At 54.3% G+C, this 12,584-nt stretch overlaps 3 protein-coding genes across 3 annotated transcripts; 2 read left to right on the forward strand and 1 right to left on the reverse strand.

The window, feature by feature from the left end:
* Window positions 1–3,614: 3,614 nt before the first annotated feature.
* On the forward strand, window positions 3,615–7,356 carry LOC34623903. The gene is made up of 4 exons (XM_026337567.1): window positions 3,615–4,357; window positions 5,828–6,450; window positions 6,919–7,030; window positions 7,293–7,356. The coding sequence occupies exons 1-4, from the start codon at window positions 3,615–3,617 to the stop codon at window positions 7,354–7,356; spliced, it is 1,542 nt and encodes a 513-aa protein (XP_026193352.1).
* A 10-nt stretch (window positions 7,357–7,366) lies between these two features.
* Window positions 7,367–8,543, forward strand: LOC113147335. Its single transcript, XM_026337568.1, has 3 exons — window positions 7,367–7,375; window positions 7,623–8,296; window positions 8,423–8,543. Exons 1-3 carry the CDS (start codon window positions 7,367–7,369, stop codon window positions 8,541–8,543), a joined length of 804 nt encoding a protein of 267 aa, XP_026193353.1.
* On the reverse strand, window positions 8,540–12,584 carry LOC34622784 (mitochondrial coenzyme A transporter SLC25A42). The gene is made up of 10 exons (XM_026337569.1): window positions 12,408–12,584; window positions 12,052–12,110; window positions 11,690–11,805; window positions 11,334–11,419; window positions 10,708–10,856; window positions 10,199–10,331; window positions 9,694–9,848; window positions 9,396–9,538; window positions 8,892–9,166; window positions 8,540–8,659 (listed from the first exon to the last, which is right to left on the reverse strand). The coding sequence occupies exons 1-10, from the start codon at window positions 12,582–12,584 to the stop codon at window positions 8,540–8,542; spliced, it is 1,413 nt and encodes a 470-aa protein (XP_026193354.1).

Below are 12,584 nucleotides of genomic sequence, written 5' to 3' on the forward strand. Positions count from 1 at the left end.
CAAACGAGTATTGCACTAGAAATTTTATTAAATGCCCAGTTGAGGTACAGCACAGATACACAAATATGAAGGACGCGTTCGCGGATGTGTTAACTAATGGCGAACTGTCAGCTGGCTGGCCGCTTGCTGGTCATTCAGCGCATCGTGCTGAGCCAAGCTCTTGGCCAGCCTTGAGCTATGTTCCGCCTTATCGGGAGCCCCCACAGCATAAAGCCAAGATTGAAGGCTATGTCCATGATTTTCTCGAAAGCGCAAAGTGCAAAACTCGACTAGCTCCTTTGGTATAACTTGACGTAGGTACCGAAAAAAGACGGATGCAAAGGCATGTGCGTTAACATTTAGCTCCTGAATATGATCACTGTAAAGCAGAACTTCCGATGCATCACATTGTCCAAGTTCTTAGTCAACCCCAGGGCTCAACAGTCTGCTCAACATTTGACTTGGCAAGCGCTTTCTTGCAATCCTCACTTTTCTAGAGGCCTGGAACAAAATGGCGTTCCAAACCTGCACTCACAAGCTTGAGTATACGTGCATGCAGCATGGACTTGCTGAAGCCCTAACTTGACTACAGCGGCAAGTTAATAGGGATTTGTGAGCTTTTCAAGGTACGGATGGCTGTCCACATCGGTGACGTATTAGTAGCCAGCCGAAACATTTACGAGAGCCAAAAGCACCTGTGGGGTGCGTCCCAGATGTGGGAGAGCAAGCAGTGACATACAAAGACACGCAGGCGGTTGTATTACATGCGAACCATCATATTTCTGCAATGCTGTGCTCCAGCTGCAGGATTTCAGCAAGATCCAGCAAGAATTGAGGTTGACAAGGCATGGGCTTTATCTTGACTTAATCGCAAGGAAATTGCGGAGCTCTGCGTGCTTGCAATCAATTACCAAAATTTTTGCTCTTGGTTTTGCTCGAATCGCTGCCTCTTTGATTACTTTACCTGAGGAAGCGCAATTTACGACCTCGAAAGTGGAGGCTGGTGACGTCGGAAGGGCGCTTTTCGCCCACCGTGCAACTATTCTGGTACTCGCGCTGCCCGACTGCAAGTGCAATTTGTTCCTAAAGACCGATGGTGAAGAAGGGGGGAGTGCTATTCTCTCCGGACGGTCTCTGGCGCTCACCAGAAGAGCAAATGATTTTTATTATCTCCTCCCCAAAACCAAGCAGAGATATCGGATCGAAGAAAGGACATTTAGTGCGGTAGGGCATGAAAGAACGGTAGCACTGTTTCTCTAGGTATCAACATCCTGTTCAGACTGACCATGAATCTTCGTAGAGTTGTTCGCTGGCTGAGGCATCTGCTGTTGCATGACTCTGTAGTGAAGCATTTTATGGGCATAAGCGGCGGATTCGCCACCAACATAGTCGCCGATGAACTCTCGCCACATCCCAGGGCTTCCCTGTTGTGCAGCACAACTGCTCGTGCCCTTGACGATTCACTGTTTCTATCGGGATTGAGTGTGCCATATGCAATTACAGCAGTGAATCCCCTACTTTCGCCAAAATGCAAAATGGCAGCTTCTCGCTGCTCTCCTGAATTCTTGGTTGACAGTAAAGGGCTGCTTTCTGATCCGGGCCTGCGCTTAGTGATCCAGATCCAGGAGCTGCCCCTGTCAGTGGACGATTTCACAAAACTGCTGGTTAGTGTACGCGAGAGTGCGCGTAGGGCTCAGGAAACAAGCAAAGCACGCCGTAAGAGTGCATTGGAAGTCGATCAGACAAAGAAGCTCGCAGGCGGACCGTTCGCAACTCTTTCATTAATAAATGCTCCTTCGTACTCTATCACCATCCCCCAAGTTGGTGCCGTGGAGCTATTCACACTAACTTCCTTGAGACGATGTAAAACTTCCCAGATTACTCGCGGACTCCAAGGAGAAAGTCTTTTCAGGAAGGCACTTGATAAATTTCCCTTGTTTGGATCGAATCTGCAGTGAAATGTCTCCTTCGACGGAGTTTATATTGGATTATAGCAATCAGAATTTGAAGCAATTCGTTATCTCATTTCCTAAAGGACTTACTACTTCTCTGTACCCCAAACCTACAGAGTTCGCAGCCCAAAGTGAGAATGGGCACCGGAGAGGCACCTGCACATCATTGAAGTTCACTGACTTTCACAACCCGACACAGGAGACAAAAGAGCGAACGAACACGGCACACAGAGTACTTTGAGTGGGTAACTCCGTAGCGAATAAATATAAATCGCTAAATCATCCAGTTTGTGTTTATCAGATATAAATTAATGTAGCAGAAACTATCGGGGTGAAGGAAGATTGGCGCGCAGCATGGCGCACAAAAAGTGTGGCTTTGCACTATGGGATTTTTTCCTCAGCGGTGCTCCCAGTGTGGTCTTTAGCGGCTGAAATCGGCTAGCACAGCTCCACGATGTCAACCTCCAGCTGCTCCAAAGCGGTGGACTGCCAAGGAGGACGGAAGGCCGGAGGGAAGTGCAGCAGCAGTCGATAGTCTGCCGGCAGTGCGTGGGTAATGGGCCGCATGAGCACTGTATGGACAAGAATCATTCATTGCATTAACAAAGCGTAAGTATTTTACTGAAGTTTGGGAGCTTGCTGCAATTCATCGTAGAAGAAGAACGCAAACGCCTCATCAGATTCGGCAGGATGCCCAGTGTCTGTGGCATCTGTCCCCACCGCCTGTGATGCCTGCGGCCCATGCCGTAAGGAGCCCGCCGACCTCGTGAGTTACAGCCACATCAGCCGACATAGTTCAAGAGAGTTTCCCCATTCCAATTCATATTTGGGCCAGTAGAATCTTAAGAAGAAAGAAGCACACGGAAGAGTCGCCGTGCCCCTCTCGCAGGGGAGCGCCCGGATGAGTGGACTGCAGCCGGTCATCTCACGCCTGAGGCCCGGCATAGTGTGGCTGCCTGACTTTGTCGCTCTGTCCATTCTGTTGTTTCTCTTCGTAAATACCCCAGCGCATTTGAGGTTTGTGTTTTCGTTTTATGCACGTTTGAGACCCCAGGCCTTCTCGGCGACAGGCCGCAGCAGCACGCGGTCAACCAGCGCACTCTGCATGCGGCCGATTGCCGGTCTCCTACCGAAGAAGAAGCCTTTCCGCGAGGTTCTGGGCTTTGTCAGGAGCGCAACTTAAAGCAAAGTCATGCATAGAACAACAGTGGGGGGCACACGAGCCGGCAACTGGAAGGCTGCACTACCAAAGGGACCAGTTGCGCATTGCTGGCGTGGTCTGGACTGGCCCGGCCTTCCGAGTGGTGTACGCTGCACACAGCGCGATTCCGCAACATCCGGGCTTGGGATTTGAATTGCAACTTCATATTGTGGGAGCTAGAGCTTCCGCCGCGGCCTCCCGCATCCTAGTCACTCTGCCCAGTGCCCCGCACAGCAACACCTCAGATGTAGAGCTCCGGTGCCTCATCTAGACTGCTGCTGCACTAGCGGCAGCTTCTTCCACCCCTTCCGCTTTTCTTTTCTCTCTTTTCGGTTTGTCTGCGGATAAGCGGTTTTCACTCACAGAAGAGGCGGGATTCTGGTGTCTGTCCACTACGTCTCACTTATCGGAACCCTCTCCGGCGCGCGCGGCCTTTGCACTTCCTGCGGTAGCGCGTGGCTTGAGTGTAATAAATTGCCATAATGACGTCTCTGCAGATTCAGTCATTTGCGTCTCTCATTGACCAGCTGCCGATTGGGGTGGAGGACTCGGACAGAATCGACAGAGCTGCAAACACAAGCTACAGCACAAGTTGCTCCACCGGTTCAGACGATGCGCTTGTAGCAGACAGGGCCCGCGACCTTGCGGACGTCAAAGCCGCCGCTTCCACTCCAGAGTGCGGTGCCAGCAGCAACACGCCAACGAGCGCTGCATGCGCGGACTGCCGCCAACCTGTAGTTGGGTGCTGTCCAGAGTCGCAGGCCCTCCCCAACGGAGCTGTGTGCGGAGAACACGGGGTTTTTACGGTGATGCCCTACTCTTCCGTTGGCGGGGAGTCTGCCTGCATGCCGCTCTCCGACTCGCATGCGGCAGGCCTCGCCGCGGACGGCTGTTGCGCAGCAGCGCAAGCCGGCTTGGTAGGCAGCCCATCCTTCATGGCTCTGCCACGAGGAGACTCCTCAGCTCAGCACCCCTCTGACGCTGCTGGAGTAGCCGTGGTGCCCGCTGCTGTCGGACTTCGAGGCTCACGTTTGCAAGACGGCTGCCCTCTTGGCGATCCGATGCATGTCTACCTCCCGTATGGCCAGGAGGAATCCTTCGGATTCACACACGCTGGAGGGGGACCTCAGGATTTCAGCCATCATCAGCACTTCGCTGCCGCTAATCGGATGCCTAGGAACGGTTTTGCTGTCGATCCCAGCGGCACGAGCCCCATGTGGCAGGGGTGGGGGGCGGGGGCCAATGGGGCCCCGGGGGCCCCTTCTTCTCAACAAATCCTCAACAGATCCTGCAGCGACAGGACGCAGGGGCCCCTGCAGCAACACAGCAGCCCGAGGGGAGCAGCGCATGCGGCTCCGAGTGCTTCTGGACTATGTGGAGCAGGTCAAGTGCAGGTCTCTATTATGTCTCCGGGTACGTCTCGTCGCGCAGGAGACATAATAATGTGTATCAAACTGAGGCCTGTTGTGTAGCTGCAAAGGGGGGGCAAAGTCAAAGGGAGGCGTGCAGTGGTCATACATACATACGCACATGGAGACACATACACACATAGAGACATACACACGTAGAGACACATAGACTTAGGCACATAGACACATAAACACATAGACACATAAACACATACACACATAGACACATAAACACTTACACACACATCGACTTACTAATACACATATAGACGCACTCTAGCGTTTTGACGGGACGAGGGGCATGGGAGTTGCATCAAGGGGGGGGAGGAGGTTGTTGTTGTTGTTCAACATTAGATGGGTGCTGGTACGTAACGTCTTGCACTACTATGCCGCGCACTGGCTAGCTGGTGGATCGCGGAGATGTAGCTGTTGTTTCCTCTCTGTCAAGATTTCAGCAGAAGGGCTGACCAGGGATGCTTCTTGGTGGTAGTGGTGTGTTTTAGGGGAGGATGTGGTTGTTACGAGCTACGGCTGTGGAGAGTGGGCAAACTGCCGCAATGCCTGCCAAGTACAAGTGACACGAGTTTCCCGTCCGGCTTCTCCGCGTCATCACTCTCCCGTGAGCTTTCTTCTGCTTCTGTCTGTTTCTGTGCATTTCTCATTTCCATAGCCTCACAGCCTTGCCTCCTCCTCCGCCTCCTCTCACCTCCAGCTAGGAGAGCGAAAGGTGCTGAGAAACATTTGTGGTTTCTGCGTGAGCGAGCAGCACAGCGGAGGCGCACTGCTGCGCCCTTGGTTAAGCTCTGCTGGATGTTTTGTGAAGTAGGGGGGGGGGCCATGGCGGAGTTGTGTTGCCTGCTCGCATTGCCTTGGGCGAGGGGTTATCGTATGTATTTGTGCTGTACATGTTTCTGTATATGTATATGTATCTGTGTGCCTGTGTGTGGCGCCTTGCCTCAGACGCATGCATGTCAAGCAGCACGCTCTCCTGCAAGCATCAAGGTGAAAAGTGTCACCCCTTCAGGTGCGTTCGAAATCTTGTGGTTCACTCGGCAGAGGATGGGTTGCTAGGGCTGTCAGCTGCGGCTCTTTTTGTGTCTCTGGGGGAGTATGATTTCTTAGGTGGTGGCCCTGTGAAGGCGGTTTCTTTTGTCACTAAGGGGAAGATCTTTTTGGCGAGGAGATGTGTTGTGTGCTGCGATGCTGCATGTGGGGGTTCGAATAAGCATGGCGTTTTATTTAAAAATATACGTGTCTCTCTTTCACTCCTTCCTTTGCCTCTGTAGCTGGTTCGACAGGGGCCTGGGCGAAATTTTCCTTCTAGTTTGCGTGGACTTTGCGCACTTAGGTCCTGATCGCTTCGTCCTCTGCCTTGAAGGGGAGACTGGGCAGGAGCAGCACGTATCCATAGATCGGCAGGAGCTTCTGCTAGTCGCTGGAGCCCAACTGCAGCAGCCCCAGTCGCAGGCTGAGGCGGAAGGGGCGGTGAAGTCGGGGGAGGAGTGCAGCAGACAGGCCAGTGGCAGTTTGACTAAGGGGACGGCAGCTGGGGGGGGGGGCCTTCAGAGTGGAGGTGCCCCTGCAGGCAGCAACCAGGAGGGGCCCCACATGCCACGGACGGCTGGAGAACTCTTTGCATCGCCTCCGGGAGATAAGTGGAGTCAGGACGTTCGCAAATGGCAACGTCACGTCTGCAGAGAGCTCGAGATCCAGAAGAAGCGACTGCAGCAGCGCGAAGAAGCCTGCAGAAAGAGGGAGGAGGAGTTTAAACTGCGGGAGGACGAGGCGAGGAGGCAAAAGATGACGATTGCCGCGTTAGAGGGCGAAGTTCATAAAGTTACCGAAGAGATACAAGAGATACTGTTGCAGAAGGAGGAAGGCAGACTCATTGTGCAGCGGGAGTTTCTTGGTGAGTGCGCCACTGACCGCTGCAGGCTAATGGAAAGAATGTTGGAGGTTGAGAGAGGGAAGGAAGGGGGGGAGAAGAGAGGGAAGGGGAACTTGTGCGATTGACGCTAAGACGCATGCAGCGACGCTCGTTGCGTAGAGAGGGGGTTTGGGGGTTCCTAGTGTAAGGCAGCCAAAGAAAAATGCAGATTTGAGCTCTCTGGGATGCGTGTTGTGCGTCCTGCGGGAAGGAAGTTGTTGGAGGGCTGGAGCAGGCAGTCTGGCTGCGATGGCGTAGGGGCTTCATGCTGTATCTCTTTGCGCGACGAGCTGCATCAGCTTCTCCGTACGGTGCCTTTTGTATCGCTCGTGGTGCACCCAAGTTTGGCCGTAAAGTTCGTGTTTCACAGCCTCGCACATGCGTTCTTGTCACACCGGATCTCAAGGCTTAAGAGTGCTCATGCTGTGGTTTTTGTATGTTGCTGGATAGAGAGGAAGGGGCGATATGTCTCGCGGCTCCAAGATCTCCGGCCCTTCTTGGGCACGTACTTTGAGGATGTGCTACGCGGCGTAACGAATTGCAGGACTATAGGGCAGCTCAGGTGGGAATTCGCGATTTTGGTCTTGGTGATTTTGGATATTTCCTCTGCCAGTTGTTCCTGGCTGCATGACTACAGCTTTGGTAGTGGTGGTAGTAGTAGTTGTTGTAGAGGTGGGAAGGGTGTTTTGTGCATGCGCAAGCAAGCAAGGTGTGCGTGTGTGTGTGTTGGGGCTCCGTCTCGTTTGTGCATCGGTGTGGCCGTGCAGCAGCGCCTTCCGCAAGGTGGCTGTATGTGTCACGCACATGCGGTGTTGTTGTCAAAGGGGAGGGGAGATAGCTAAGGCTGCGAAGCGTGTGCATTCTATGTCTGCCGCTGCCCCTTGCTAGTTGTGCCTGTATGCAGCACGTGGTCTTCCGTCTTTGATGCAACAGAATCGACGCCTTTGAAGTTGGCGGCCCAACAGATCATTGAGGTCCTAAAAAGCGGCCTCACTGCCCCCCTGTCGGTGTCCGTGCCCTCCGCGGCTGCTGCTGCTGGGGCTGCATGCGCGCCTGCTGCGCACAACGTTGTTGGTGTTGCATTGGATATTGTTTCGCTTCCTGGACATGCGGGTGCTCCTGTTCGGTATACCGCCCGTGGCCCTGCTGGCGAGCACTGCATCCTTCGCATTCCTTCTCTGACGAACGATTCTCATGTGCGGGCAGACGACTCTGCAGACATGGCAACGGACAACCCCACCCTGGGAACACCTTCATACGGAGGCGCTTGCCCCCCGCCGCATGCGGCACGAGGCTGCACGGCAGAGGAGACCAAGCCGTTCCCCCATCAGGTTCATGTGGGGGAGGCACTGCTGAGCCGTTGTAGGCAGCAGCAGCTCGCCAGCCAAAGCCCTCCGGAAGATCCCACGCGTGGCCTCAGGGCGGGGGCCTTGTGGGGAGGCATCGACTCCTTGAGCGTCGCTTTCGGATCTCCAGCTTTAGAGCCGGCTTCGGGCGTGAAGGATCTGATACAATGTAACGGGCACCCCCAGTTCACTGTGCAGGCAGGTCAAGTCATTTTTCCGTCATTCACAGCCACAGATCTCAGCATGGACGGCATCTGTTTGCGTCCCATCTGCAGCAGACTGCCCAGTCGCACGACCAGTATCTGCGGCGAACACGACGCCGTGCACGCGGACTGGGCCCCCTGCCGCATCGATTCCCGCCACGCAGAAGAGGCCCTCGACCATCAATCGGCAGATGCATGCGGCTCTTGGATGGAAAGAGTAGCTCATGCCAACGGGGGAGGCTCTCTTTCGATCAGCTTTTTTAGCGCTGCATCGCGGACGCACAGAGCGCCTTCCCCGATCTGCAGCTAGCCAGCTATTGCGGCTAGCTAGGTAGCTGGATAGGCAGACACCCGTGCAAGGTAGGCGACAGTCGCCGGTAGCTCTGGCCCGCTACTGCCTGGCAGACATAGCGAGAAAAAGGCTCGGAGAACCGCGGGGCAAAACATGGCACGACAAAAAACAGGTCTCGGGGGAATCGAGAGTGCAGGTAGTGAAGTGGCAAAAGCTGTGTCTCTGCATCTTTAGCGCAACGATTTCAAGTGTACTTTTTCGGTGTGAACGATCTGGCACCTAGAGGGAAGCTGAGCAGTCAGTCCTGAGTTTGGAGCTGCTGCGCTGACCTTGACAGCACCCTTGGCTAGCTAGCACAAGCAAAGCATTAAGTGAAAGCTGTTTTTTGGAGGGGTTTTCGGTTGTTTTGCATGATGCTAAAAAGTCGAGCGGCCGGGCGGCCGGCGTGCGCACTTAGGGAATGCGTCGAAAGAGAGAAAGCGGTGCTGTGAATAACGTATGCCGCATGAGAAAAATACTGCCCCCTACCGGCTCCGCTATTGCTTCTACACAGCGTTAGCAGCTGGCGATGTGGGGATGAACGCGAGGGTCTGTATGTGCGCCCCGAGCGTTTTTGCGTGTAGTGTGTCTTGAAGCGCGCCGCTTCGCCGTTTTCCCTTTGCGTAATTGGCATGCATGAATGCGTGCGTCCACACTCACTTTTGACTGCGCAGTACAGCTGCAGCAAGTGCTAGATGCAGGAGCAGGTGCGGCGTCATATTGGGGAGTTGTCGCGCTACCGCGTGCAAACCTGGTAGCAGCAACGGTGGCGTTGGATACAGTAAGCTCGTAGCTTGATGCGATTCGATGGGGAGTGCCTGTGTTTGCACGTCGGGGGAAAGAAGTTTAAGCCCTATATACATATATATATATATACTTCTACGCCCCGGGGGACGCAGTGGATCAACTGTTTAGGCTCCGTCCGCACCAACTAATCAATTAAAGACGGGTGGAACGTAGTACAGCTCGAAAACTTTTAGGAAGCAGTAAAACCGCCGAGATGCTAGGCTGCCATATAATGCTAGCAAGGGAAGCAGTGCATCACACTTTTTCGTGTGTTTAGGTGTAGTTTTAGTTTTTCAGCGAGAGCCCGTGGTGGGGGACCCCCTGAGTGCGCACAGGGCGGAAAGGCGTGGCAAGTGGCGAGCACAGACCCTTCCAGCCTCATTCGTCCCGCAAGGCCAGCATATCTATCGGTTCTCCCTGCAGCTTGCGTATGTTAGAGGGAGCATGTAGAATTGCTCCTAGCTATATGCGGCCGCAGCCATTGCCGCTTCGCCAAGAAATCGAGTGGCGCTTTATTCAAACGGAGCACAGCCCCTCTTGCAGGAGCATGCCTTTAAACCTTTCGTTTAGACTGAATGAGATGCCAGCAGCAGAAAAGCCTTTTACCCAGCACAGCGATGCCCCTTTGTACAGACCCCTCACACCCCCCCGACGGTAAATTTGGCGGAAAGCGTCTAAAGTTGTGAGACGCCGATCGCAAAGAGCACCCTTTTCCTGCAGCAACACACGGCCGCAAACAGAGCGCTACCCGTATATGGAGAGGGACTCCCGCCGAAAAAAATGGATTGTGATTTGCTTTTAGCAGAACAACATGAAAGCACATGAACAGTGGGCAAGAAACTTCCTGCCAAGGGCCTTTCCGCCTCGACCGCAGATCCCAACACATACATATACACACATATATATATATATACATATACATACGCACATCTACATGTATACACACACAGCATTCCCTCGAAAAGGGTTGCACGCGCATGCATGCCTTGAATGCGCAACTAGCCGGCCGGCCACACCATGCTCAAGGCTGCGGCTCGCTGGTGTAAGTGTGCCTCCCTCCTTACGCTGTATTTGTGGAGAAAGGCGTTTGCCTGCATCAACTTCCGCACGGAGTCCAGCGGATATGTGAGAGTCTGCCCAAGGGCGCCCGCGAAGCCGCCGCACACGACGCTGTGCAGAGTCGTAAATTCCTCGCCTCTTTCCTAAAAAGCACAGGAGCCGAAGGCACACATAGCATGGGTAGAGGATGGGAATATGTGCAGGAGCTGCTGCTGCTGCTGCTGCTGCATTCGCGTCCCTCCAAAAGGCTACGGCACGCTGGACTCGTGCATCGTGTTGCAATGGACAGAGAAAAAAAAGGCGTAGCGCAGCCCCCCTCCCTTTCAACCGAACCCCACAGGCAAATGCAGAAAAAAGGGTTTTGTTGTGTTTGCTGCATTTAGAACTGCGCTATCGGCAACTGATTGAGGCTTTACGGTGTGATATGAAGAAACCAACGGGAAGGAGCACACAGACAGACACATACACAGAGAGACACATACTCATACACAGCGAGACATATACACAGATGAACCTGGCCTCGTATTTTCTGCTTACGAGAAATCGTTGTTTGAGGGTCTCGAAAGTGAAGAAGGAAACGGAAGCGTAGGGAACAATGCCTAGTATTGTTGGTAAGAAGCCTCGATAAAGAGAAGCTGCCCCCTCATGCCGCAGCATGGACACCTGAAATACGCATACCGGCAGCAGCAGGTCTGTCAAGAGGGTCGTTTGGCCCCTTTCGCCGCGGCTAAGGAGTGTCGCTGGAGGATGAGCAGGAAATACTGAAAGCCGGTATGCCCCTTATGCATTGCATGCGCACAGGTAGGTGGGCAGGCAGGATCAACAAACGCGAGGTGACGCAGAAGGGTGGCTGAAGAAGAAAGACTCCCTCCCCTATAGCACAGTAGACCCCAAGGAGGGCGCACACGATGGCTGCCACAGACGCATGGAAAAGAGGGTTGCCCTTTTTGAAGGAAGGGAGCTTCTTAGCCGACATAAAAATCGCTGCAACGGGCCATAAGCAGGGGGAGGGAGGAGGGGAGAGGATGGGGGGGGGGGGGGGAAAGAGGAGAAAAAAAAAGCGCTAGAGCCACGCGCGGCGTTGGCTTCACAGCAGTAGTAGCAGCAGCAGCAGCAGCAGTAGCAGTAGGTTTCTCTCACCTGGTGATAACTTAAGCGGTGCTTGGTGACGCTCATGCGTGTGTTGAGTACGTCCAGCGGATAAGTCACGACTGTTGAGGTGGCCCCTGCGAATATGCCGTGGAAGGGGCATCCCAAGAAAGGGGATAGCAGCACAGGCAACGGCGCGAGCCGCAGATATTTTGCGCATGTAAAACACATGAATACACACAAGGAAAGGTGAGGGAGGCATCACGGCGGAGTGCCAGAGACAACATCCGAGAGGCTTTCTCTAAGGCCGTCTCTAGGGTGCTGCATGCGCTGTCAGCCGAAAGCTTAAGGCTGCTCCGCAGCGTGCAAGGAAGACGTTGGAGGGAGGCTGACTCTCTTGTGCTTACCTGCAGCTGCACCGGCGAGGAGTCTGTTTGCCTTTGCCCCTTCGGGGGAAAGCCGCTGCAGAGCGGCCAAATAACGATCGAACGAGAAGTAGACGATGCCGCTATGGGGGAAGGTCCTAAGGGAGAGAGACAGAAAGAAGGCGGCATGCGCGCACAGAGAGCCGCATGCAGCACAGACTTACGGAGGGCTTTTGAACAGGCCGAGGCAACGCTCAAAGGGGAAAAGGGGGGCGTCTTCTCCTCGGTGCAGACATTGAGGTTTCTTTCATGAGCTGTGCGAGGGTGAAAAAGAAGAGAAAAACTGCGCCAACGCGCCGTGGGGGCCCTTTATACAGGAAGAGAGGCCCCTCTAAGCCCCTCACCTGCAGAAAGCAGAGGAGTTGCCCTTCCACAGAGAGAAGAATCCTTCATTACGGATCATCTTGTGGAGCTCCTTCGGAAGAAGGCGGAGGGAGAAGGTGGTCCCTACTACCGCGCTTCTGACCTGAGGCAAAAGCACCCCAGTTGGAAACACCGGGGAACGTTGAGCGAAGGGGCCGTTCAGCTTTTCATGCATTTGTACAGCCGGCCAGACGGGCAGCTTCCAGAAATCAACAAGCGAGGCGCACAGTAGCAGCAGCTTTGCCTTTCCCAAGCGAAACCCCCGCAAAAAAGCATGCTCTTGGAATCGAACCCTACACCCTTCGATTCAGATGCTGCAACGCTGTAGGCCCCTCACCTGCAGCCGCATCTTCACCCTGTCCAGCGGGTGAACGATTGTTTTCGCGGTGGCACCCGCAATGGAACCCCTCAAAAAGTGGCAGAGGGTACACTTGAGAGAAGCAGTGAGGCGTGGAACGGCCAGGAAGACCTTTGGGGCCCCTTCCTCCTTCTCAGCCTCCAGAGAACGCCCCAT

This window comes from Cyclospora cayetanensis, unplaced genomic scaffold (genome assembly GCF_002999335.1).
Source record: "Cyclospora cayetanensis isolate NF1_C8 unplaced genomic scaffold, CcayRef3 CcayRef3_contig_19, whole genome shotgun sequence".
In the NCBI taxonomy this organism is placed as follows: Eukaryota; Apicomplexa; class Conoidasida; order Eucoccidiorida; family Eimeriidae; genus Cyclospora; species Cyclospora cayetanensis.